Raw genomic sequence first — 26,741 nt, 5'->3', positions numbered from 1 at the left:
GGTGCTCTAAGCGATGTCGCGCCTTTTTTAGGCTACACATTTTTTTTGTCACATACAGCAAACATCTCCTCACTATCCGCGAGCTGCCTGTCCCCTGAACACACTGTAAAAAAATGTGGTCTCTGTAGACAGCCCAGGCTCCACAAACTGCAACAAAAACAAGCTGCGCCAACCTGCACCACCAAACATAACAATGGGGGGTTAGGGCGCGGAAGGGAGGGAGAGGGGACGGGATGAGGAGGAGGGAGGGGCCAGCTAGCCTCCGTTTTGTTTCACAATACTTTGAACGTCAACAAGAAGTGACATCACCCAACGTCGCTTAGAGCACCTTTAACTTGTGCCATAAACCATCTTTTGCTACAGCGTGCGCGCACACACACACACATCCACACACACACATACACATCAAGCAACAAGCAGCACTTTCTTAGAAACAGCCAGCTTGTCTGTTTCAATCTCAACATTCTTCTTGAAAAGTTAAGACACATTGCTGGGAATCTATTTTAGTTAATCATAAGCAGCAACATGCCTTCTTATCATAATGGAAATGCAATCAAATCTGACGGTCTACTAATTATAGCCTGGCGAACTCGATTCACTCTCCACTCAAAATTATAATAGTTATGGTCGTAATTAGTGCCAATTAGAGAGAAATCTTTTATTCATGCAGTAAAACCGATAATTTGCGGCTGGGCACTGTGGAAACCCAAACACTTGGAAGAGAACAGTTTGAAGATATTTCATCCCAAAAATGCTCCATGGAATGAAATTCCACCTATGTCAGAAACCTTGATTATTGTGGCAATCATGAAAACTCTTGCTTGACAGTTCTCTTACACCAATCCTTTACAATATCTTTAGAGGCTTAAAACTGCATAAATCTGAGCCAACATTAGGAGTGGGAGAGACGTAGAACGTGAAAAAGTAATACGGCATGAATGATGGAAAATGTTGCTTTGGTTTTGGCTAGGTTCTGCAGACAATGGTGCATGGAATCAGACAACTGGTAGGTAAACTAAGTCACACAGGTATCACGCACACAGGAGACACTGGACCAAGTCAGAAAACATTACAAATCTTGCTAGTCTAAAATCTTTTTTAGGATCTTCACAGAAAAGCTATATTGCATACTGTAAAAGGTAAAGAACCAGTGTTTGGACTTATACGTAAAAAAACATGTTATATATTATTTGCACATAAATAAATCTGCTGATTTAAGTTCTGGTATTTTCAGTAGAGACATAGCACTTTCACTTCTTTCATTAGGTACAGGAAATACCCGTTCCATTCATTGACGGCCGATGCCGCTGAATTCTGACCCTGTGGTTCAGTCTTTTGCAGTTCTAGCAGAAGTATCTTTGTTGTCTGTGCTGGCCAAGGAAAACAGCGCTGGGCAAGAGTTCAGCAGCCTGCTCTAGGATTGGACGGATCTGACAAATAACTGGACAAACTGTAACCCAACACTCCACTGTTCCAACGGATTGTCTGGAACAAGCTTTGTGTAGAAGTGTTAGGGTTAGGTCCTGCACATCAGAACATCTGCGAAGGGACCCAGCAAGTTCTTGTTGAAGATGCACCGGACCCACACCAGGTAGGTGGTGAAGGGCTTGATGTTCTCTGAAAAGGTGTAGTTCTGCTGGGGGAGGATGTAAGGCATGTATGTGTTCTCTCCCTGCTCCTGGATCCACACCTCGTACTTCACCTCTCTCACCTTCAGGTACTTCAGGTTCCACGGGATCTGCCAGGAGACGGTGAGTTTAGCCTCGTTAGGGGTCTGGACTAAGGTCTGACACTGGGCTTCTCTGACCCGGCCTGGGTGGACGGTGCTGGCCGACTTGGACTTCTTCACGCTGGGCTTTGTCTTCATGCCCTCTTTGAGGACTTCCACAAAGGAAGGGATGTCCACCAAAGTGTCCTGGTAGATCCGGTAGAGCCACTCTGGGTTGCGGCAGCACAGGTGCCGGGGGACGTCTTTGCTCGCCAGTATTCGCTCTCGCTCCTCCTTCTCCAAGTGGGCGATGCCCCCTTGTTCCCAGGGTCTGTCTGGGTGGGTGATGGTGTTCTCCTCCTTGGTGTTCCTCCAGGAGACGTAGTGAAGGTCCATGCCTGGGAGGGTGGCTAGGGTTTTGTACGGGGTGTACTGCTCTGGGTTCACTGCAAACGGGAACAGCTCCACCACGGCAGCTCCTCTGGGGAGGAAGAGAGAGGTGATCAGCTGAGCCCCATGCATACTGACCAACATGGAAGCCCCGCTGATCACCTGGACGATACCGGGGAAAGACTGCTCCTCCAGGGACACTGTGACCACTCTCATCTGGAACTCCTGGGCCAGTGCCATGATTAGCGCCGCTTCGTTCACGATCAGCCTGGTTGCTGAACGACTGAACACAACTATGTATTCAGCCCTTTTCTCTTTATCGTCTTCGGCGTTCCCTCCGTCCTTCTCCACTTCCTCCCCCCTTGTGATGTTCATTTTCTCCATCAGAGCCCTGGCAAACTGCCGGATCTCATTTCCTGAGACCAGCATGTTGGCTTTGGGCCCCTGGGGTTGAACAAAACCGTACTGGTACCAGGTGGTCATCTTGGACAGGCCGACGTAAGATTTAGTAAAACACATGAGCTTGCCAAAGTTCCTCAGCTGCTCTTTGAGCAGCGGCTGCTTGCTGCTGAGCAGTCTGTAGAGGTCAAAGTGGGGGCCTTCAGCCCAGCCCTCCATAAAAACCAAACGCGCCTCGTCATCCAAGTCGGAATACTGCTTCATAGTGTAGAAGGCTGGGATCAGGTCATCGTGGAACACGTGCATTAGGTTGTCTGGATTAAACCGGTTAAGGATTAGTGTCACATCTGGTACGAACACAGGCTTGGGCATGAACTTCAAAGCAGCCACTGGGAGCTCTAAAAAGTTAAAGTACTGGGTGTTGTGATCCTCTACAGAGGACAGGTCCAGCAGGGCAGGTTGGAAGCGCCTCGACCCCAGGTTGGGCAACATGACCGAGGAGTTGGAGTGGAAGAACACAAACTCCTCTGCCTCCGAGCAGTAGCAGAGGTAGTCGAAGCGGCAGATGCGGTCGGTGTGCATCTTGCCGGTGCAGACCATGCGGGTGCCGTGCTCCTGAAGAGCCTGCAGGGCGACGTGGTAGTCGATGTGGGCCTGCGAAAGCTCCTGGGACTGCCGTGTCATGTGCAGCTCTTCCTCCAGCAGGGCGGCGTGCTCACTCAGCTTGGAATACTTCCAAAGCAGAGCTGCGACGACGGAGACCAGCAGCCCGTTGAGAAGCGCGCCCACGCTCATCCTGCAGCCGGCCGCTGTAGTCCGCATCACTGCTGCCGCCGAGCCTCCTCTCCGCTCCCGCTGGCCTCCGACCTCAGAGGGAGGCGACGAGACATCCGCCGCCAGGCAACACCTTGGGAAAGGGAGAAGAGGGTGGAGCAGGGGGTGACCACAGGGGGGAAAGGGGGAGGATAGGGCAGGGTAGGTGAGGAGAAAGAAAGACATATGGTTGAGAACAAATTAATTATTAAGCCAAACTAAAACCACAACTAAAAGTCTTTAAAAGGAGATAATACAGCTTTCAGGTTCATACTTGTATTTTGTGATTGTACTAGAACATGTTTACATGCTATAATGTTAAAAAAAAAAAAAACTTATTATCACACTGGCCATGGAAGCTGCTCCTGTATTCCCCCTCTGTCTGAGCGCCTGTCTCTTTAAGCCCCCTCCAGATAAAAGCCCAGTCTGCTCTGATTGGTCAGCATTTCCGGATCTCCAGAGTCTCTGCTGTCGCTGGAGCACTGCAGTGTTTTACCATTGCACATTACACTGCTATATATACACACTAGCAGCTAGCTAGTGAATTTTTGCCTGCATGCACGTTTTTGTAACCTAAAACAGAGCAGCTTATATTGGAGAGCAACAAGTCGGGGGACTGCCCTCTCTGCTCAGCTGCTAGCCTGCTGTGCTGCAGAGCCTCTGCTATGCCCTGCCTTCGACACACCTTTTTTTATTGATAATGGAGCTTTCTGAACGGTCTGTGAAATAGATCACGCAGTGATACGTTGGTTCTTCACCGCGGTAAGAAAAAAACCTTACCGTCACACCCTAACGTAAACTCTGCAGCGTGTCTGCCTGGGAGCAGATTACCGCATAAAGAAAGCCGACGCCGTATGAAGTGATTATATGGTTCACACGGAGCCAAGAGAAGAACAAACTGCTGAAACCGTAGGGTTCAGAACAGTGGCAAATCTGAGGTTTTGGCTCACAGGGATTTCTTTTAAATCAGTTTACCTCATTATTTGAAGCTTTGGCTACGTTCAACATCTGAACATCTGACATTTTTACATTATAGATATGACAGGAAATACAGAAAAAGATAATAGGTCACCTTTAAAAGGTCTTATGACATGCTGCTTTTTGGATGCTTTTATATAGGCCTTAGAGGTCCCCTAATACTGTATCTGAAGTCTCTTTTATATAGACCTTAGTGGTCCCCTAATACTGTATCTGAAGTCTCTTTTATATAGACCTTAGAGGTCCCCTAATACTGTATCTGAAGTCTCTTTTATATAGGCCTTAGAGGTCCCCTAATACTGTATCTGAAGTCTCTTTTATATAGACTTTAGTGGTCCCCTAATACTGTATCTGAAGTCTCTTTTATATAGACCTTAGTGGTCCCCTAATACTGTATCTGAAGTCTCTTTTATATAGACCTTAGAGGTCCCCTAATACTGTATCTGAAGTCTCTTTTATATAGGCCTTAGTGGTCCCCTAATACTGTATCTGAAGTCTCTTTTATGTAGACCTTAGTGGTCCCCTAATACTGTATCTGAAGTCTCTTTTATATAAACCTTAGTGGTCCCCTAATACTGTATCTGAAGTCTCTTTTATATAGACCTTAGTGGTCCCCTAATACTGTATCTGAAGTCTTTTATATAGGCCTTAGTGGTCCCCTAATACTGTATCTGAAGTCTCTTTCCCGAAATTCAGTCTGGGTGCAGAATTACAGCCACTAGAGCCAGTCCCACAATGAGCTTTCCTTAGGATGTGCCATTTCTGTGTCTGTAGCTTTAAATGCTATTGAGGAGTAGAAAGGGGGGGCAAGGTGGAGGGTGGGGGTGTGGCCTTGACCAACTGCCATGTTTTGCTTGTTTGCAAGCCATGATGTCTCTCTCTCTCATGGGTGGGCTAAATTCTCTGGGCGGGCAAAGCAGAGAAAGGGGAGGTAACCTTGCTCCTTATGACCTCATAAGGAGAAGATTCCAGATCGGCCCATCTGAGCTTTCATTTTCTCAAAGGCAGAGCAGGATACCCAGGGCTCGGTTTACACCTATCGCCATTTCTAGCCACTGGGGGACCATAGGCAGGCTGGGGGAACTCATATTAAGGTTTAAAAAAAATTCATGCCATGGGACCTTTAATATTGTATTAATTACCTTATCTCCAGTGCAGGAGAAAAGAAAAGCGCACTGGTATAATTACCAAATCAATAGTCAAGCCTACAGTATAATGCTGCAGTGCTCTTTATGTAAGCGACACCATGCAGTGATTCATGAGAGCACGTTCTGCTCTCACCTTTGGGAGTAGTGGGTATTTACCTTGGCAAAGGAATGAGACATTTTCCTAACCTTACATCCCCCTGTCACCCTCCCTGGATATGTCAAGACAAATTAAACTGTGGAGGCACAGAGAACAGAACAACTCTACTCATCTGCATACTGAGGGAACAAGTGAGTCATTGAGAGAGTCCAAATCAAAGCAACAGCTAACTGCCAGCAGCTGGCTGCAAACACCAGCCAACTAGCATGCTAAATACCCATCTAAGGGCTAGATTAACCTACGGCAAAGGTTCCACGCACATACATTACGGCTATTTTACTCCTCGCTCTCGCTCTCACACACACACACACACACACACACACACACACACACACACACACACACACACACACACACACACACACACACACACACACACACACACACACACACACACACACACACACACACACACACACACACACACACACACACACACGCACACACCAACTCCTTCTCCTCTTTCTGTCGGACTCTCTCTTGGGTCAGTAGGATTAATAACTCACTGAACTTCTGTTACGGCTCTGGCTTTGTCCTAATGCTCCCGTTTGTCATGTCCACTGTTTCATTCTATTCTCCGTTACTGTCTAAAGGCCTTTACACACCGGGGGTGTGACATATAAACACAGGCAGGGCTGGGTATCATTTAAAAATGTTCTATACCCCGACTGATACCTTGCCTGGGTAAACCCTGACGAACTTCCGGCAAATTTGAGATTTGCTCTGCAAGTCAGTCTGGCGATGAGCCCATTCAAACCCATTTCCAATGTCCCCAAAATCGAGGCACCAATCACAACCGCTGAGGCGGGCTTTACAGTCAATCACAACCGTTGAGGCGGGCTTTACGCACAGTTTTTTGTTTACATTCAACATGACGGCTACCGAAGCGCAGCGTCACCGGAATCATTGGTCTGATTGGTTGAAGGACTATCCAATTGCGGCCAAAGGCATTTGAGCAGCGTCCGTTGGTGACGCCCCCTCTGGAAATGAACTGTCAATGAACCTTTCCCAGACCCACTCTCAGTTACAACTGAGAAGGGTCTGGCGTCAGCCAGGCTAACTGATACGGACACCGTGACGTTGATACCGGTTCCTAAACGACACTTTTTTTGCCCGATACCAATTTCATAAAAAAAAAAAAGAAATTACAACATCACACATTACGGCACAAATCTTACCATTTATTTTTCTGCCCCTACTACGTGAGCCCCGTCTCTGGGCGTAACATAAGAGTTTCTTCACAGCCAATCACAAACAAGCATTATTAGATCCTGGTAGAAACATGCCGCATGCTTATTGGCTCCCTGACGCTGATGAGATTTACTCCTTACCAGAGGTGTCAAAAGTATTCCCATACATTACTCAAGTAGAAGTATAGATACTAGGGTTTGAAGTATCAACTCAAGCTTTTTACTCAAGTAAAAGTGTAAAGGTACTGGTTTCAAAACTACTTAAAGTATAAAAGTAATGTAAGGGGAAAAAAATGGCATTAAGGACAAATGCTTAGCCTGCCCCACAGGGGCCTATAGTGCACTACCCCACCTCCACAAAAAAAGATTTTTCTAAAGGCCATAATGACTATAATGTTATATTAAAATCATACCTGCAAACTCAGAAGGGCTGAAAAAGGTGACACATCTCTTCTCTCTATTATATATAGATATATTTATTTATTTATTAAAAAAATAGGAGCACCTTGTTCAATTGTATTTGTCTATTCTGTATGTTCAAAAATATAAAACAATTAAAAGTTGATCTAAATAAAAGAAAAAGAAGCACAAGGAGATATTAAAGAGCGGCTTGTGTATTGCTAAGGCCACAGGGTCAAAATTAAATGATTTATTAAAAATCTATATAATAATAACAATAACATAACCATAACTTATTTCAGTCTGTGTTTTTCAGACAACGGCAGCTACACTCTGGTGTTAGAATCCTCTCCAGTGAAATACAGACACACTTTTACACACTTTTCAGTTCCCTCTAACGTCCGTTTTCGGAGCATCAGAGAGAAGCGCAGTCATTTAAGCGGCACCTAAATAAGGCACCGAAATTTGCGTTGCTATTCGGTCCGGTAGATAACGGTCGTTAAGGTACCGGTGCCGTATTAGCACCGGGTCTGTGCAGGTGCGATGGATCGCGTACAAACCAATAGGGTGTCAGAATGGTATATGTTTATACTTCTCATCCAACCACAATCACATTCACGCTGTCTGGATGGCGCGATTTATCCGGATAGGTTGGGTGTTTTTTTGAACGATGAGGAGCCGGAATGAAAACAAGCCGAACTGAAATAGGAGTAACGAGGCTATTTTTAAAATGTAAGGAGGAGAAAGTACAGATAATAGCGTAGAAGTAAAAAGTAAAATAATTAGAGTCATAAAGATTGCCATCTTGGTTTGGACTACTGCGTCCGTGTTGTTGTGTTATAATCCCCGTTATCACGTTGTGATTGGTTGATGGCTTTATTCACGGTTCGAAAGGTCACAAAATCAACCTTGTTATGTAACAACATGTCATCTTTTTTTGCTGCATAATAGTCTGCATTAAAGTATGACAAAAACAACCATTAAAAAAAAAAAAATTACTTGCGTAAAAACTGCCGCCGGCATGTGAAGGCGCCTCTCTCTCTCTCTCTCTCTCTCTCTCTCTCTCTCTCTCTTCCTTCTGCAGAGCAGCAGAGTCCCTGGGCTATTTCTGTCATCCCAACAAGTACAATATGTCACTAGCAACAGGGTCACTCTTTGTGATGAAGCTCAGTGAATGCATATGGGCACAGTATGCACAATTCACAAAGCAGCTGTTCTGCAGAAGAGAGGACAGTGTCAGCTGAAAAGACGAGAGTCTTAAAATGCATATACAAAGTTAATAAGTCTCACAGTCTGAACGCTGAAATATCCAACGAGCTATTCTCTACTTCAGGATGTAAACGACTATAACACTTGACAGTGATCAAATCCACAGAGCACTTTGCATCTCAAATGCAGCCGTCTTTACAATGTGAACTGAATGCTGGGGAAGCTGTTGGACAAGTTAAAAGAGAACTCACTCGCAGCCTGTTAAAAGTTGCAAAAGCACAGCACTTTCATGGTCTGGGATGAGGGTAAAAAGATCATACGTTACATCATGCATACAAGGAAGGACAAAAACCATAACACTGTTAAAATAGTTCTAAACTATTCGATTTTTTATAATTTATTGACTATTCGAAGACTCGGAAAATCATGACCCATCCCTCAACGTTTCAAGCAGGTGAATAGGGCTAAATCTTTTTAACCTACTGCGTGAGCCGTCTCTGTGTAACAGAGTTTTTCCTGCATGCCTCTACAATGTGCAACGTTAAACAGCCAATCGCAGACATTATTAGATCTTGGTGGAAGTGTGCTGCATGCTGATTGGCTCACGGACGCTCACTTACTCCTAAGGTCTGGAAATTGGGTATTGAATGACGAGGCCGTTTTCCATTCTCGATACTAAGGAGGCAATTCGGTCGGTGCCTAAAAAGTATCAAATTCAGCACCCAGCCCTGCAGGTGATTCACCTTGAACTCACCTGTGGTGAGTCACAGGTGCCTGACATCTAAAGATCCGTTTACCACCCTGAGCATGGAGAAAAGGAACAAAATCAGAGAATTGTCCTGGGGAGGACAGACAGAAGATGATAGCCAAACTTGGACAATCTCAAGCCTCCAAGTCCATCTCCAGAGATGATGGTCCCATGTCCATTGTTAACAGGTTTAAAGCAACACTAAAGCACTTTTCCGCGTCGGTCCCCCTACAGGTTGGAAGCTGGAATTGTCCATTACAGTTCCCATTATTCTTATGTCTCATTCGAACATAAGAATAACTCATCTGCTACCCGATCTGGCAAACTTGCACTAAAATAATGTACCTTAAAATAATGTTTCCAAAATCGTTCCAGTGGTTCATCGACTCCTAACAGGGTGAACGGCACTTCTGCATTCGCTTTGCGGCCCTCTATCGGCTATAACTGCACTATGCACGTTTGCCAGATCGGGTAGTGGATCTGTAGCCTCGTGAGACCGTCCTGATCTCGCGAGCTCCAGTTTTCCACTCGCAGATCAGTCTGGCATCTTGAGATAGAGAAAATTTGGAGCAGTTCGCCAAACGAACGGGCCAATCAGCGTTGGTTTTGAGGCGGGTTAGGTGGTGATAGACAGATGGTTTATCCCATCAGCTAACCAGTATTTTCAGACAGCGGTAGCCCTAATTCTGTTAGCCGCTCGCTAATGCTTTTTTCTCTTGGATCCTTCTTTTGGAATATGGAGCGGGAACCTGAAAGGGTGTCTTTTATTCCTAAATTATCGTTACACAAACGGCAAATCTCCTTTACCGACATGTTGCTTGCTTGCTGAGCTAACGAGCGCGCTTCGCCTGCAGCGCAGGCCCGTGCGGCTTGTGGTTGTATTTTCATAAGCTTCGTGGATCTGATTGGTTGATTTGGCCCGTCTATCACCAACATAGGTGATAGACAGATGGTTTATCCAATCAGCTAACCAGTATTTTCGCCCCTTCCCAAAAGTTCTCCAACGGAAAGTTCCCAGATGGATATGCCGAGCAAATGCGAAGTAATCCATCTGGCGGAGTCAGGGTAGTGGATCTGTAGTTCGAATGAGACATAATGAGACATTACGACAGCGGTAATGGACGATTCCCGCTTCCAAACTGTTGGGGGACCGAAGAGGAAAAGTGATTTGGTGTTGCTTTAAAAAGGCCCATGGTACTGTAGCCAACCTCCCTCGAAGACGACGCAAGACAAAAGCTGACCAAGGTTGCAGCGGAGGACTGTTCAAAGAAAGGACAACTTGGACAACTGCAAAAACAGATTCAAGCTGACTGAAGGCGATCATCGGTTCCAAATTTAACACGCGCAAGTTTGGGTTCCTGTAGCGACCACCGTACCTCAAGGCTTGTTGCGTTGCAGCCATGGAGCGCAGTAAGCGGCGCTCTAGAGTGGCTTTATTTTACGCTGAAAAGGCTCGGTACCAACTGAACCAAAACAAAATGTTCCTCGTATCTGTGAAATAAGCATGTGACCCGTTTCAACTCCACCCCTCAAAAAGAATCGGAATCCATAAGAACCGGGAACAAAATGAAGAACTGGAATTGAAATCAAAATGGTTCAAATCAAAACGATGCCCAAATCTAATGACGAATCCATTATTAAAATGGGCTGCACTTTCATTTGCTGTCCATTGACTAATAAATGAGGACCTGGAAACCTGGATTTGAGAGGTGGAGACAACAAACCCTCCTTTTGTCCCCGTCTCTTGTGTTTTTGTGGCCGCCTCATTAGCATGCCAGGTCCAGACAGAGCAGGCACACAGCTGCATGCAGCGGGCTACGTTGTGGTGCCCTCTTCATGGCTTTACCTAGCCCAGACTGTCCACAGCCAAGCCTCTGACATGGCTGGGAAAACCGCCTCCGGTCAGATAGGACACAAAAGGGATACATATTGGTTAGCTATTGTTACATAAGAAACCATGTGTTGGTGGATGAGAGATCCAGAACAAGAAAAGGAAATGAATCTGGAGAAGGAGAAACTCCAGTGCACTTTAAAATTCTAAAGAGAAAGCAACGCAGCCCATAAAGACCGCCAGGAAAAGAGTTGTCTACACTCTGCATAATGTCGTTTCTAGGGCAAGAATCTGGCGATACGATACGTATCACGATTCAATATATTGCGATATATTTCGATACTGTGCGTAAGGCGATATATTGGGATTTTTTCATTTTTCTTTTCATTTTAAACATTCAGAACAGACAAACACACTTGAACTGAAGTAACATTTTAGAAAAAAACAAATATTTAAAAAAAGACGTTATGTTCATAAAAGTCAAACAATTCAGTACACAGAAAACCAAACTGCCAGTTGGGGATTGTGGTTCCCAGGTTCTTAGTGAGCTAATGTTGATATGCTGAAGTAGGCCAAAGTTCAGCCATAGCTACGTTGTTAGCTTCTAGCAAAAAGTCAGGCACTGTTAGGCACTGTTAGGCAAGGACACCAGTGGTGCGTCTCAGCATAGCCATCTAGCGGTAGGGGGGTTTAAACACAACATAAACGTGAACCACTTTTTTTTTTTTTTTTAAATCGATATTGCCTTTTTGAAAATCAATACAGTATTGCTAAATAAAATAATGCAATACTCAAGTGTATCGATTTTTTCCTCACACCCCTAGTCGTTTCCAGTGGATGTGAATATATGCTGGAGTGTCGCCTTGATACTGACGCAGCAGCCAAACTAAAGTGAAATGAAGTGAAATGAAGTGTGAAGAGGAGGCTGCCTAATGGCAGGGACAGGGGTTGGGTTTACGCCACTCACTGGGAATCCTCTCCCTGCACACAGGCTTCCACTGCGTGGCCGTGCCCTCTGCAATTTGTCCGAGCCGAGCTTTGAAATGTCAAAGCCAAGGCAGCGCAGCACGCACACAGCCCCCCTCCAGACAGAGAGCTGCACAACACTCGGCTCTTTAAAGCACGCAGAAACCGGAGGAAGCTAAAGGACGCCTCTGTGTGTGTGTGTGTGTGTGTGTGTGTGTGTGTGTGTGTGTGTGTGTGTGTGTGTGTGTGCGTGCGTGTGGTCAGCAGTGTGAAGGAGCGAGCAGAGACATTGCCCGAGAAGAAAAATGTTCAGATCAGGAAAAAAGGTCACAGCAGTTCTAAATATAATCAAATGTTAGATGGGCTCCACCTGCTGAGCTACTCCAACACTAGGGAATGGTCTCATCTCCGTGTTCTATTTCTGAGTATGCGTGTTATTAAGCCACTGTAAGCGTCTGGGTCGTAAGATCTCTGGTGGTGATGGCGCAGTGGCTATGACCCATGCCTTGGGTGTGGGAGACCTGGGTTCAATTCCCACTGCGATACATCAACCAACGTGTCCCTGAGCAAGACACTTAACCCCTAGTTGCTCCAGAGGCGTGAGCCCTCTGACACATATAGCAGCTGTTGAGTCGCTTAGAATAAAAGCGTCAGCTAAATGACGTGTAATGTGATCTCTCTAGTCACAGGAACAGAAATCGGCTGCAGCCATCTTGGTCGTTTTCCGAGCCAAAAAAATGACGCCGTCACACATTTTGCGCAAAGTGCAAGTTGTCGGTCATCGTCCGAAACCCGCCCCATAGGAGATAAATAGTTGGGATTGGCCCGACCCGGGTCTGGTGGGCTGGAAATCTGTCTGAACGGGAGTAGGATTTTACCCGTTTCCCTCCTGATGTGGCACCACCATCCCCAAACGCCGGGAACGCACCGGGTTCACAAAGCGATCCTTCTCCTCCCTCTCTCCCTCCCTCTCTCTCTCTATTTAGCTGTGTGGTTGCTGTGGAGACACCGAGCAGCCCAGTGGTGTGGTGGAAGGTGGTGCCGGGGCACGCTGGAGAGTCTTATGCATGTTAATGAGAATGGTGGAAAGCCAAAGCCACGGGGCTACGGGGAGGAGTGGCGGCGCATTCGCATCACTCGCAGTCCCCTCTCTCTGGAGATACTCTTCCCTCCTCCCCTACGTTCTTTCTACGGACTGCCCTGACATGCCTCTTCAAAAAGAGAAATAAAAATGAAGAACATTAACTGTAGGCCTATCGCTGAAGTCCTTTTTTTTTTTTTTTTTCCTTCCTCCCTCCACCTGCTTTTTCTTTCCCTCCGGCCACTTGACTGCTGATCTCCTCTGGCCGTGATGAGGTGTCCTTATTCGCTGTCGTCCTCATTCCTGGACCCAATGTGGCCCGTCAGCTCGGATCAAGCAGCTCGGTGCTCAGTGCGGCACTGGGGAGAACGAATGGCTCAGCAGCCATAATCTGGCTGCACAAAGACAAGTCTCATACCCTCTCTCTCACTGTGCATCTCACACACACACACACACACGCACGCACACACAGTTCATAAATGTAGTGCAATGCCATCCAGTCTGGTGGTGAAACATAGGCTGTCTGCCTCATAAATGTCTTCCAGGGAGTGTCCGAAAAAGCCCCTGGTCTGTGCGAGACACACGGTGTGTCCGTCCTCTCGCCTGTTCTGAACCGAGACTCATTAGCCGCCTGACCGAGCGCCTGCACACTAAATAACATGTCAGTCCTTGTTTGTATCGTTTGCTAACAGCGAGCCGCTGTGCCTGGGTGAAACACGGCAGATATGAGGCCGACGCTGCCCGCCACCACATCATGCCGTCTCTTCTCCCAAGACACACAGAAAACCGAGGCTGGTGTGGACGATCTGCACACGAGGGCTGCACGATATGAGGAAAATGTGCGATAACGTTGTTGAATATCCCGATAACGATAGTGCTTGCGATAAAAATAAAGTCCTACATTTCTGCTGCTTTCGGTATTCTGCTAAAAACTTCGTACCACACATTGCTTGTTGAATTTTAAACGCATGAAAGAAAATCATTTCCAACATTCTTTTGTTGAATAAAGTGAACATGTATTAGAATATAAAAAGGCAACACTTAAAAAGAATGAAAATTACATTTTAAAGTGCAGTTTTCTACTGATTTTTTCTTTCATCCAAACACAAAAAAATCTCTGTCTTTCGCGATGTGTCGCGGCCTTTCGCAATGTGTCTATTGCGCCAATTGATATTGCGATGACGATAATTAAAAAAAAACATATAATGTGCAGCCCAACTGCACACCTTGTGCGTGTTTGTGTGTGACAGACAGAGAAGGAGGAACAAAGTGAGAAGGCCAACCTCTACAAGACAACAGGCAATATTCCAGAAAGAGACAGAAATAGAAGGGAGAATCGGAAGGATGTCCGTCTTGTTAGAATCTGTGTATGACACAGTGTCAGGGACAGAAGTGTCACCTGGTGCATCCCTGCCCTTATTCCAGAATGGATGTGGACACAGGGCTGTTGATCAAACACAGACTCCATGGACATGTATTACTCTGATGACATGTGGAGTTGCTCGAGCTAATGCTAGCGTCACAGCTCTGAATCTCCAAGCTTAAAAGGTCCCATGACATGGTGCTCTTTGTATGCTTTTATATAGGCCTTAGTGGTCCCCTAATACTGTATCTGAAGTCTGTTTTATATAGGCCTTAGTGGTCCCCTAATACTGTATCTGAAGTCTCTTTTATATAGGCCTTAGTGGTCCCCTAATACTGTATCTGAAGTCTCTTTTATATAGACCTTAGTGGTCCCCTAATACTGTATCTGAAGTCTCTTTTATACAGACCTTAGTGGTCCCCTAATACTGTATCTGAATTTCCTTTTTATATAGGCCTTAGTGGTCTCCTAATACTGTATATGAAGTCTCTTTTATATAGGCCTTAGTGGTCCCCTAATACTGTATCTGAAGTCTCTTTTATATAGACCTTAGTGGTCCCCTAATACTGTATCTGAAGTCTCTTTTATATAGGCCTTAGTGGTCTCCTAATACTGTATCTGAAGTCTCTTTTATATAGACCTTAGTGGTCCCCTAATACTGTATCTGAAGTCTCTTTTATATAGGCCTTAGTGGTCCCCTAATACTGTATCTGAAGTCTCTTTTATATAGACCTTAGTGGTCCCCTAATACTGTATCTGAAGTCTCTTTTATATAGACCTTAGTGGTCTCCTAATACTGTATCTGAAGTCTCTTTTATATAGACCTTAGTGGTCTCCTAATACTGTATCTGAAGTCTCTTTTATATAGGCCTTAATGGTCCCCTAATACTGTATCTGAAGTCTCTTTCCCGAAATTCAGCCTCGGTGCAGAATTACAGCCACTAGAGCCAGTCCCACAATGAGCTTTCCTTAGGATGTGCCATTTCTGTGTCTGTAGCTTTAAATGCTATTGAGGAGGGGGGGGGGCAAGGTGGAGGGTGGGGGTGTGGCCTTGACCAACTGCCACTACTCGTTTGAAAGCCATGATGTCTCTCTCTCTCTCTCATGGGTGGGCCAAATTCTCTGGGCGGGCAAAGCAGAGAAAGGGGAGGTAACCTTGCTCCTTATGACCTCATAAAGGAGCAGATTCCTGATTGGCCCATCTGAGCTTTCATTTTCTCAAAGGCAGAGCAGGATACCCAGGGCTCGGTTTACACCTATCACCATTTCTAGCCACTGGGGGGACCATAGGCAGGCTGGGGGGGGGGAACTCATATTAATGTTAAAAAAACTCATAAAGTGAAATGTTCATGCCATGGGACCTTTAAATGCTCCTGTGTAAGTCTCCCGAACCTTCTGAACGTATGTGAAGGAGCTGTGCTGCTCCTGAGTTTTTCCTCAACACTAAGAAAGTTTGGCTGCACAGCATGCTAGTCAGCTTTGAGGAGGTTCAAATGAATTACCACAAAGAGAATTACTGCCACCTTCTATGGGTAAATCTGAAAAGAGAGCTTCTTATCTAGACGAAGCCTCTGGCAGTGGTGTTCTCCTTGTTCCTGACGCCCCGGGCAGGATAAATAATATAATATATATGTATAAATAACATAAAGTCATTAAGAAACCTGAATCTTTAGACGGAGCAAGTGGATTATTACCAACAGATTATTCCGTTAAGTTACATGGGGTTTGACTTTCTTTGATAAAAAGCCTGAACTAGACTTGAGGGTAGCCTGCATACAGTAGGCCTGATGCTGCAGGGAGACCGTGTGCTGCGCTTTATCCCACGAGGTGAAGTCAACCACACGTACGTTTGCCAAACCGAGCACTTAGTCGTCCTCCTGGAATTCTTTCCCCAGTAAAGTGGAAACATACCGTTGGAAAACCCTTCAGATAAAACATAAAGCTCCCCTCTGTGGTCCGAGTCGGTTTTCTAGTGCAGCATCTTCTTCTCTCGCCTAATAGACCTTTTTGGGCCCTTCGCACTTTGACAAGTGATACAAAAGGTGAGATTTATGTTTTATCAGAGTTTCAGTGTTTTCAAACTGTATTTTTTTTTTATCTACAATAAAGAATAAATGAGTTATTTTGCAAACGTACATCTGGGTAACTTGAGCACAGCCACTCCCCACAGTGTTTCTATGTCTCCCACTCAGTGGATGAGACCGTCCCAAACAGGGCTAACAGACGTCCAACAGCCCAAAACACGCACGCGCACCAGAGACAGAACCAAACAAGAAAACATGGAACTAAAAATCGATTTCAAACAACAGGAAATCAAACAATGGGGTCACCTGATGCATATAAACAGACAGAGCCAGCCTTGGATCAGCTCGTCATCAGATGCACCTCTTTTAGTCCCGTACCGGGGTCACTGGGTCAGGAATCCTGCTGAGCACGGTCTGAATCACTGAAGGTTTCAGGTGCACGCACAGCAGCTTGGACGTCTCTCTGCAGATGCGTTTATGTGCACCTTTGCGGTGGAATATACTATACATGATGCATAATCTGTTTTCTAACAAAGCTCTGGAGCCCACACTGAGTGGGAGAACGTCCGCTGTGGCACACAACTCTGCTCGGCGCTTATGGGATGTGGAAAGACATGAATACCAGTGATCTTAGAAACAAAACAGACGTTTAAGATTCACAGAGGGTGATCCAAACTCATCTGTCAGCACTGGTCCGCACTTCAGTTTTGTTGGGAAAGAAAGGCTTTAAATGAACGAACTACTCCAAAAAAGATCCTAAGTACGACAGGGTCTGCAACACCAGACCTTTCACACCTTACGAAGAGGGCAGGGAATACTAAAGAAACTGACAAATTGCACAAAATTGCACATGGTGATGTAATTAACATGTGACGACATTTCACATTTACGTACAGCAGCTACTTCCTAAAGTGAGCCAGCGCAGCCAATCCATGCGCTGAATGCAGCATATATACTGGAAACAACTAGGGCTGTGCTCGACTGAAGAAATTCTTAGTCGTCTAACACTCATTCAATTGTATCGACTAACCGATTAGTTGATTTAATCGACCGATCTGTAAATCCGAGTTTCTCCGCAAAGAGTCATGCAAAAGCACCCCTTTAATTCTTGTGTTTACCAGAGGTGTGCTCGTACGTTTCTTGGAAATAAGTCATTCAGCATGAAAAAAAAAGCATAAAACATGACTAATCGACTAAAGAAATCTAAGTTGACTCAGACCAAAACGACCGATTAGTTGACTAATCGACTAAGAGGGAGCAGCCCCAGAAACAACAGGATACAGAGGCTAATTATGACTCTGCAACAGTGGCGGATCTAGAAAATTTTACATGGGGGGGCAAAGGGGTAGCGAGAGATCTTGGTAGGGTGGCAGGGGAAGACGGTACATGGAAACCCTCATACATAAACTGATATGCCCTATTACGCCCCGCAACGCCCTGCTATGCCCTAAACTGCTACGCCCTAAACTGCTACAACTATTATTTCTATTCATAGTTCCATTATCTTTTTTGTTACTATAATTACCATTATTATGAATCATAATTCTCTATATCTGTATCCATCTGTATGTAACCAGCGACCACCAAGACCCTGGATATGTCTGATGTTTCTGTTGCACCAAATGCTTGCTCTTGGGAGAATTGTTGGGTCATTGTAAGTTAAAGAGTGTGGTCTAGACCTACTCTATCTGTAAAGTGTCTTGAGAAGAGTGAACTGTTGTTGTATATGTAAATATTTACATATCTAACCCTATAACATATACAACAGAATGGAAATAGCCAAAAACTGAAAACACATCATGTCACAGGACATGTTATGTTACTGTACTGCAATTTATATGTAAGGAGAATATAAACCAACCATATGGTCCAGGGGTTACTGCAGCCTCCTCTTCCTCTCTGTCATCTTCATCCTCCTGATCACTCTCTGCCTCTGTCCCTCTCTCTGAACCTGCAGCCTCCTCTTCATCCCTCACTGTCAATTCTTCCTTTCCCTCTTCTCTTTCACTCATTTCTGCATCTCCTTCTGTGGTCTTCTCCTGCTCTGACCTGCCTGGTCTCTCCAGTTTACTGTCTTCTCCTTCTTCATTTCCCTCCTCCTCTTCCTCCTGTGCACTACTCAGGATTTTCTTGGCTGGCAATATCCCCACTTTTAGGCTTCAGCTAATATCTCCAGCTACTCTGGCCTGCAAAAGTCAAGATGTAAAAAGCTCTTGTTATTCTTGTATTACATTAGACTGTATGGCCCTGTAGCTAATAAGTAGCCTAAAAAACATAACATCAGACGAGATTTATTACATGCACACATCAGTTATGTTTAGACTAGCCTTCTTAATCCCGTTGTATTTGTGGTTTTCCCAGTTTGACAGTAAAGTATGTTGCCTGGTTTAATTTGTGCAGCCGTATTGCCGTGATATGTGAGAGGAAGTGGATTTTATAGTAGCCTACTCCTTAACTAATCACACACAAATGATCGGTCTCAGCGAGCACTGTGTAGTGTGTTGTAACGTAACGCCACCGAAACGGCGACCCTCTGTAAACGTTATGAATTCAAACATGCCAGTTTGTAATATTCTGTATTATGCTCTTCTTTTCTTTACTGAAATCAAACTAATCAAACAGCAGAATGCGCTTACAACCCACGAGGGAGCGATTTGACTTTTGGCTAACGTAATGGACGCGCAGTTGTTGATACTGACTCGCCTTTAGCAGACATTATAATTATTACAAATTTAACTTTAGATGAAACGTGTGTTTTAACTTCACCTGGGAAACAGACTTCACTTTGAGAGGCTCGGGGAGGGGGGGGGGCAGCTCAGTCGCTCCAGTCTTTGCCGGGATGCAGGGCCCCCACACCGCAGCAGACTCGCTGTGTGCGAGCCTGAATGTGCGAACGGCGCTCTGCACGTTTGATGCAGGGACGTAGCATATGTGCAGTGGCAGGGGGGTAAGATTACATCTACAATTATTATTTATTATGAATTAATATAAATTAATTGTTTGTTTCAATGTTTTAAGAAGCCTGTGCACATAGTGGCAGTTTGTTTTACAAGCAAAGGTTTTTTGAATGCCAAAGTTAGGGGGCAGCTGGGGGGCAAGGCCTACAGTGGGGGAACAGCTGCCCCTTGCCCCTGTAGATCCGCCCCTGCTCTGCAACAAGCCAATCATAATTCTGGGATCGACAACCACATGTGGTCAACATCAGTTGTCACTTCAGGGTGTTTTCCTTAAGAATACAACAAACTCCAGGGACTGGATGAAAAAGTGTCTATGGTGGTATTTTCTTATATATTATATACGTATAAGAAAATACCACCATAGACACTTTTTACATATATATATATATATATATATATATATATATATATATATATATATGTGTGTGTATTATAAAGCTCCCTGCCTGCTCAGTCACACTGAGGAAGGATCATTTTTCTTAAACCCTCACCTTCTATAACCTTCCCATCATCACATATACTGTCACACACCGGGAGCAGCTGCATCACGCAAACTCATTCTACTCTCTCTTCTTTTTATTTCTGGATAAGAACTGAACTGCATGTTAAAGCAGAGATCCACAGAACACAGTTGCTATTATCAAACTGAAGAAAGGACTGTCACCTCGATACATATATATATATAGCTCCGTCTGCCCGCCCAACACAAACACAAACACAAACACAGCCCATCATCATTACCGTGGCTCTTCGGTGAAACGTTGCCTCGCAGCAGACAGGTTGGGTCGGCGCTAGCGTTAGCTCTCCTCCTGCAGCTCCACGGACGGTGCTGAGCGGCGGGCAACACAAGCCATGCAGCGGGACACAACAGCAGAGCAGAGCCGAGACTGGCAGGGCACCAGCGGCGGCGGCTCTTCTCGGCGCGGCTCCTCTCTCGCCTCCCGTCGGCGCGGCGCAGCTCCTCTCGGTGCTGCTGTTTCCGGGGACGGGCTAATAGTCTAGCTGCGAACCGGCAGAGAGACCATAGACAGTATATAAACGAGAGAGACGGAGCAGCTGCCGCTGGATACCGTCCACTCTGCTGGCTGCTGGTAGGCTCCAGTCTCCGCCTACCGCCGAGGGAAATCCCGCGCTCAGATCTCGCGATGACACTCACCTCTTTAATTGGCACATGTAGCCTATGCGCTATTGATAATTATGGGCTATGCATATTTACCTGATACAGTCGAAGTACTGAGATCAGTTCGACAAAGTAGAACTCTTCATTTACAATGACATGTCAGCTAGCATGCTATCAGCTGAATGGTGAAGCTCTCTGTAGCCTACAGACAAAATATCATAAGCAATGATCAAACTTATACCATACCGTAGGCGCATTATTGGGACACTGGCCTTTTCCTGAAGCAAACATACATCTCATTGAAACATAAATACATATATTAGACCCAGAATGCACTGTGATCACTATGCTGATCATTTAGGGAAAACAACATGAAGCATTTTCTATATTTTTAGATGTCCTCCATCAACCAAACTCCTGTGAATGACCACCAGAGAAGCAAGCTGGAAGTCCTAGACTGTAAAATGAGAGCAGCGTGCACAGTGACGCATCAAACACAAGGCAACACTCCCACCTGGAGTTCAGAAGAAGAAAAGCAACGCAGCACTGTGGCGAGGATGACATCATAAGCCTGCATGAATATTAACGAAGGCATCAGCTTCAGGTCACACCTGTGGTTAGACCCCCAACACCTACAGATGGAAGGAGAGAGACAACATACAGCGGTCCACAGCAGGCTGCCACAAGAGTGCTCCGAGTCTCTGAGCTCAGGGATGACTCAGCACAGAGAATGCTTCGTCATAGGATGAAGTAAATGATCATTTCCTCTGTGACTCAGGCACTCGGGGTCAGTGCCTCACATGCCTCTTTTCTCTGAAGCTATATGGATCACTTTGATCAACTGGATTATTAGGCTACTATTTATTGAAGATGTGAAAGAGCACGATCCAATGCTGACTGAGTATCATGCTTACATCTGTTGTGTTTCAGCAGACATTTGAACAGGAGAAGCACAGATGGCATTACTTACGGCTGCATTCCTATTATGTGTGAAAGTTGACAGATGCTTCAGGTATTGTGGATGAATGGGCATACTGGCCTATACTGGCCTACTGGGACACTAGCCATCTTTTCCCATATATTCCAACATTCCATATATTTGGGCGTTCTTTCTTTTTAACATTCTTTGGATTCCCTCACAAAACAGTATTCCTTTCCATATCCTGTATCCTTGTTGTTTGGCACCATACTTTAGCCGACAGCCTTCTGAGTAACATGTTTTAGCTTATGTTCACTGCAGTAGAAAAACTAACCAGGGCCAAGTTCAACGAAACGAGAATCGTGTCATGTCTCGTAGAGAGTGAACGAGCGCTGCTGTGAGGAGTGAGGAAAGATGTCCTGTTGGTCACTCAGGCTTCTCAGTATCAGTAACATCCCAACAGGGAAGGTATACAGGCTACACTCTGAGGCCTGCAGGCCAACACTCATGTCTGTTATGTCCGTCACTAGATGTCACTACACGCCGGTTATTATTGGGAAGCCCAAAGCAACACTGACAGGGCAGTGGATCCGTCGCACAGAAACGAGGCGATGGGAACACAAATAGGCTACTTCAAATGTGTTAATTCCACGGCCGAGGCGAGTTCAGTCAGCGTCGGTGAACGTGAGCTGCTCTCTGTCAGAGCCAGAAACCAGAGTGTAGTCTCAAACTTTTTATAAAGTGTGGAGCTGCTCCGTGGACTGTAATCTGGTGTTTTGATTCTGTTGAAGAGCTCTCATGTGTGAAACCCTCACAGCACTCCCCTGCTGCTCTCAGCGTCCTCTACAACATCTGTCTCACTGCATCGTCCTCGCTATACTCCATCACGTCGCACTGCTGACTAGGGAGTTGCTCATGTTTACTGTTATGTTTCTGGACTGTGTTGGACCACAGCAATAACATGTATGGATTTATTTATTTTTTTATTATTATTTTGGGGCTTTTTCCCTTTATTTGATAGTTTGTTTGTTTATTATTGTTTGTTTATTATTTAGATCCCCATTAGCTACTCCATTAAGCAGCAGCTATTCTTCCTGGGGTCTTAAGTTTTACCAAAATATTCACATCAAAGCTGTACAACAATGAAGACAAATACAGAAGTGCACATAACATCTTCTAAATCATATAACTAAAACACAACAATAGTGACAGTGGATAGACAGGAAAGGGGGAGAGAAAGAGAGGGGATGACACGCAGCAAAAGGGCCGCAGGTTGGATTTGAACCCCAGGCCGCTGCAAAGGACTCAGCCTACATGGGGCACACATTCTTACTGGGTGAGCTAGAGGCCACCCCAACATGTATGGATTTTAAGAATGGATGTAAAACACCGCCTTAAATTAAGGCCAAACTGTCACTGCCATTACATACTCATTTTACCATTTATTAAGTATTGTTGTGTAAATAGCAACCCTTTTTTTTTTATTTTACAGCACCTTTATTGAAAAAAAAACATTCAAATATTCAACACTTCAGAAACATACTCAATAGAGAAACAAGAATATGACTTTAAAAAATATATATAAAAATTGTGTTAATAAACAAAACGTAAAATGGGGATGAATAAACTTCAATAGCAGAAGAGTTCACCGTGCAGTCTTAATATAGGCCTATTCTTTGAATTCACTAAAAAGCAGTTATATTAGGGTAACTTTTGTTATTTTGCATTTATGTTAGTACATTTTACCAAATAAAACCAATACATTTATATATTTACAAATATATATATATATATGTGTGTGTGTGTGTGTGTGTGTGTGTGTATGTATTGCAAAAATTACATTTGGTATTAATATGTAAGAATTTGGAGGAATATAGATTGCGTGGGTTTCATAATAACGCGTAAATATAATAATGTTCCAGTAAACCTTTCCCACCAAAGGACTGTTTGACGTCAGAGTTGAATGCGGTTAGCAACGCTCATATGCTGCCTTTTGTGATCCTCGTAAAGACCCCACTCTCAGCTCCAAAACTGTGACTACATAAGCTCCAACTTTTCCCGCAGGAAAGCACGCTTTAGTCGAACAATAATAACAATAATAAAAAATAGTGAACATAAAAAACACCGTTTTCTCGAAGTCCACCTTATGAAATATATTATGTTAAAATGATTACTTTGCATGTGTTTTCAGTATTCTACTAAACATGTGTGATACATGATATCTCTAAATGTTATACGGTCTATATGATTCATTTCTCTTCAGAGGGAATCATTTCAGAAAACGTGTATGTATGAGCCCGATGGTAATCCTGGCGAAAGTTTGAGGGTTGTCAAAACGTCGACCCTTTGTTCAGCACGTGAAGGCAGCATCATCACAGCCCCACCGATGATGCCTCCTCGTCTCTCAGATGAACCCTTCACTGTGCCGCGGTCGTCTCCTCGTCTTCTCTGATCGTTTGCGATTACGCTTCAGTACAGAGCACCACCTGAAGCCCCCGCCCCCCCACGGTACCCGGCAGAGACCCCTCTAGAGACCCCGTTAGAGACCGGACTCCGAAGCGGAGCTGGGGAGGTGAGCTGAGCGAGCCGTAACGTTAGTCACTTTAGCTGCTAGCTACATGCTAACTACAGCTAGCTGTGTGATATGTGACGTGAAAGCAGCACTGTGTGTACCTGTGTTAGCAGCTACGTGTGTGTGTATATGTGTTTGTGAGTGAGTGAGTGTGTTTGTGTCTGTCTGTGTGTGCTCGCGTGCGCGCGTGTGTGGAGGTTATTGTCTGGTGGGTCAGCGGGAAACCTTCTAACGTTAAAGAACCAGAGCAGGTAACGTCAGTCAGCCGGTAGGCTAACGTTTATCAATCAATGAACAACGAGCTAGCCCCTGGTGACGTGAGCCCGGGCCCGTTACCATGCAGCTGCCTCACGGACCGGTCGGTGGTCAGACCCGGCTGCCTTTGCATGCGACTACAGGAAGCCGTTTATTAGAGTTCAGGAAGGTTTACTTGGTTCATTATAACAGCACGTCAGGGTACGCGAGCTAACTTTAGCGCAGCAGCAGCATCCTGTCACAACAAGCCCAACATTCAAGTGTATATACAGTAGCCTATATAATATGCTTCACTCTGTGTGTGTGTGTGTGTGTGTGTGTGTGTGTGTGTGTGTGTGTGGGGGGGGGGTTATGGTTATTTGGACTCAGCTGTGACTTATTAGTGTAGTAATAATGATGTGTGTGTTTTGATATCATTTAGGAAGCTGGAGCCATGGGTTTCTCCTCCAGCCTTGGATGATCCGAACTAAGCTGGACCCACAAGACTCGGCCAAGCGGCCCCTGCCTCCAGCGGGGGCTCCCCTCTCCCCGTCGCCCTCCCCAGCTATGGCAGGCTTCAAGCGGGGCTACGATGGCAAGATCGCTGGCCTGTACGACCTGGACAAGACGCTGGGCCGCGGCCACTTTGCCGTGGTCAAGCTGGCGCGCCACGTCTTCACCGGGGAGAAAGTGGCGGTGAAGGTGATCGACAAGACAAAGCTGGACACGGTGGCCACAGGCCACCTCTTCCAGGAAGTGCGCTGCATGAAGCTGGTCCAGCACCCCAACATCGTGCGCCTGTATGAAGTGATCGACACTCAGACCAAGCTTTACCTCATCTTGGAGCTCGGCGACGGAGGGGATATGTTTGACTACATCATGAAACACGAGGAGGGTCTGAACGAGGAGCTCGCGAAGAAATATTTTGCCCAGATTGTCCATGCTATCTCCTACTGCCATCGGCTGCACGTGGTGCACAGGGACCTCAAGCCCGAGAACGTGGTGTTCTTTGAGAAACAAGGGCTGGTCAAGCTCACCGACTTTGGATTCAGTAACAAGTTCCAGCCGGGGAAAAAGCTGACAACTAGCTGTGGATCTCTGGCGTACTCTGCGCCGGAAATACTGCTGGGTGATGAGTATGATGCTCCAGCCGTAGGTATGCAAAACTTGAAACGCTGAAGTAATGAAATGAGTCACACTGTTCATTAGGAAATGGCAGAGCGACACTATTGCAGTACTACCAGGCAGCATTTGAGCTTGATCTTGGATCCGTGGTTACTCTTGTCTTTTCAGTGATACTTTTATCAGGGTTTCCGCGGGGTCTTAAAAAGTCTAAAATTTCAAAATCAACATTTTAGGCCTTGGAAAGGCTTACATTTCAAGTATTGTGTTCTAGGTCTTAAATAACTTGAAACAGGTCTTAATTTTCCCCCGTCCGTGCAACTCTACCTCTAATGCTTTTTTTTTATTCCGTGGTGTTGTAGTTCTTTCTCTCGCAAGTCCTAGTATCATTTCGCTGTGTTAAGACTACAAATGAGACCATCATGCTACTTATATTGCAGCCAGTCAGCTTTTATTGTTATTGGCGCAAGTCTCTTTCAGATTGTTCCACTGACATAAAACAGATTTTATTCTTCAGCTATGGGGAAGTGCAAGTTTAGCGATACTTGGCTTTAAAAAGCAGAATTTAGGGCTTAGTTGACATTGCGATAAAGGTCTTAAATTTCATCCATAATGGTCTTTAAAAAGGTCTTAAAAAGTCTTAAATTTGACTTGGTGAAACCTGGCGGAACGCTGTTTATGATCGATTGGCCTCATCGGAACTCCGCTAGCGTCTGTATATGTGTGTGTCCTCACCTGACACTTCAATGCGTGCCTGCCTCATCCGATAGTGATCTATTGATGTATTTCTGTGCGGATATATTCTCGGACGATAGGTGCATCCAAAATAACATGTTGGTGAGAGGGAGCAGCGGCGACAAGTGAGTAATGCGGTGCTGTCAGACGGCGGCTCTCAGCTGGGCTCCAGCCTGGTTTTCCTCCCATCCCTCTTCCCCCTGCTATTGCCTATGAGAGGAACTCCCATGTGGCGGGAAGATGACGCGAGACCTCCGTTTTTTAACTTGTCCTGGCCCTTAAACAGTATGAAGATATTTCAGGGTATTTCTGCGATCGCGATATTGTTGATGGTATGACCAAAGAAATTCCACCAGGCGCGTCTTCCCCGGAGCGATCGCGGCGCCTCAAGACAACGTTGTGATTCCACCAGCTGCAACGCAGCGTGTCCCAGAAGCGTCCCTCCACTCTGCTCCGCTAAAAATACACGCCAGAGCTACAGCATCTGGTCAATTTAATAAGAAATAATAAAGTCCATGGGCAGACTCCCGTTGGTGTACCACACCACTACGCTATTTTAGCAACTATAACACAGCCACTAATCTTTGTTCTGTGTCGTTCATAACTGGAGAACGCTGTGTGTGTGTGTGTGTGTGTGTGTGTGTGTGTGTGTGTGTGTGTGGGGGGGGGGGGGGTGTG

General features: G+C 45.4%; 2 protein-coding genes across 3 annotated transcripts in view; one reads left to right on the top strand and one right to left on the bottom strand.

The window, feature by feature from the left end:
* Positions 1-216: 216 nt before the first annotated feature.
* Positions 217-20,481, bottom strand: pomgnt2 (protein O-linked mannose N-acetylglucosaminyltransferase 2 (beta 1,4-)). 2 transcript variants are annotated; one of them, XM_039806352.1, is made up of 2 exons: positions 20,103-20,481; positions 217-3,404 (listed from the first exon to the last, which is right to left on the bottom strand). In XM_039806352.1, the coding sequence occupies exon 2, from the start codon at positions 3,317-3,319 to the stop codon at positions 1,517-1,519; it is 1,803 nt and encodes a 600-aa protein (XP_039662286.1). In that variant the 5' UTR covers positions 3,320-3,404; positions 20,103-20,481; the 3' UTR covers positions 217-1,516. The 2 variants fall into 2 exon arrangements, with proteins under 2 accessions (XP_039662286.1, XP_039662287.1); XM_039806353.1 differs by lacking the exon at positions 20,103-20,481 and adding an exon at positions 18,266-18,313.
* Positions 20,482-23,773: 3,292 nt separating this feature from the next.
* The window catches only part of snrka (SNF related kinase a), a 47,468-nt gene continuing 44,500 nt past the window's right edge, over positions 23,774-26,741 (top strand). The window contains 2 exon segments of the mRNA XM_039805240.1: positions 23,774-23,972; positions 24,649-25,362. Of these exon segments, the coding sequence (XP_039661174.1) occupies positions 24,684-25,362 (679 nt within the window). The 5' untranslated portion in view covers positions 23,774-23,972; positions 24,649-24,683.

This window comes from Perca fluviatilis, chromosome 7 (genome assembly GCF_010015445.1).
Source record: "Perca fluviatilis chromosome 7, GENO_Pfluv_1.0, whole genome shotgun sequence".
NCBI lineage: Eukaryota > Metazoa > Chordata > Actinopteri > Perciformes > Percidae > Perca > Perca fluviatilis.
Note: the sequence above shows the minus strand (reverse complement) of the source record. Positions and strands in the feature narration are given on the sequence as shown.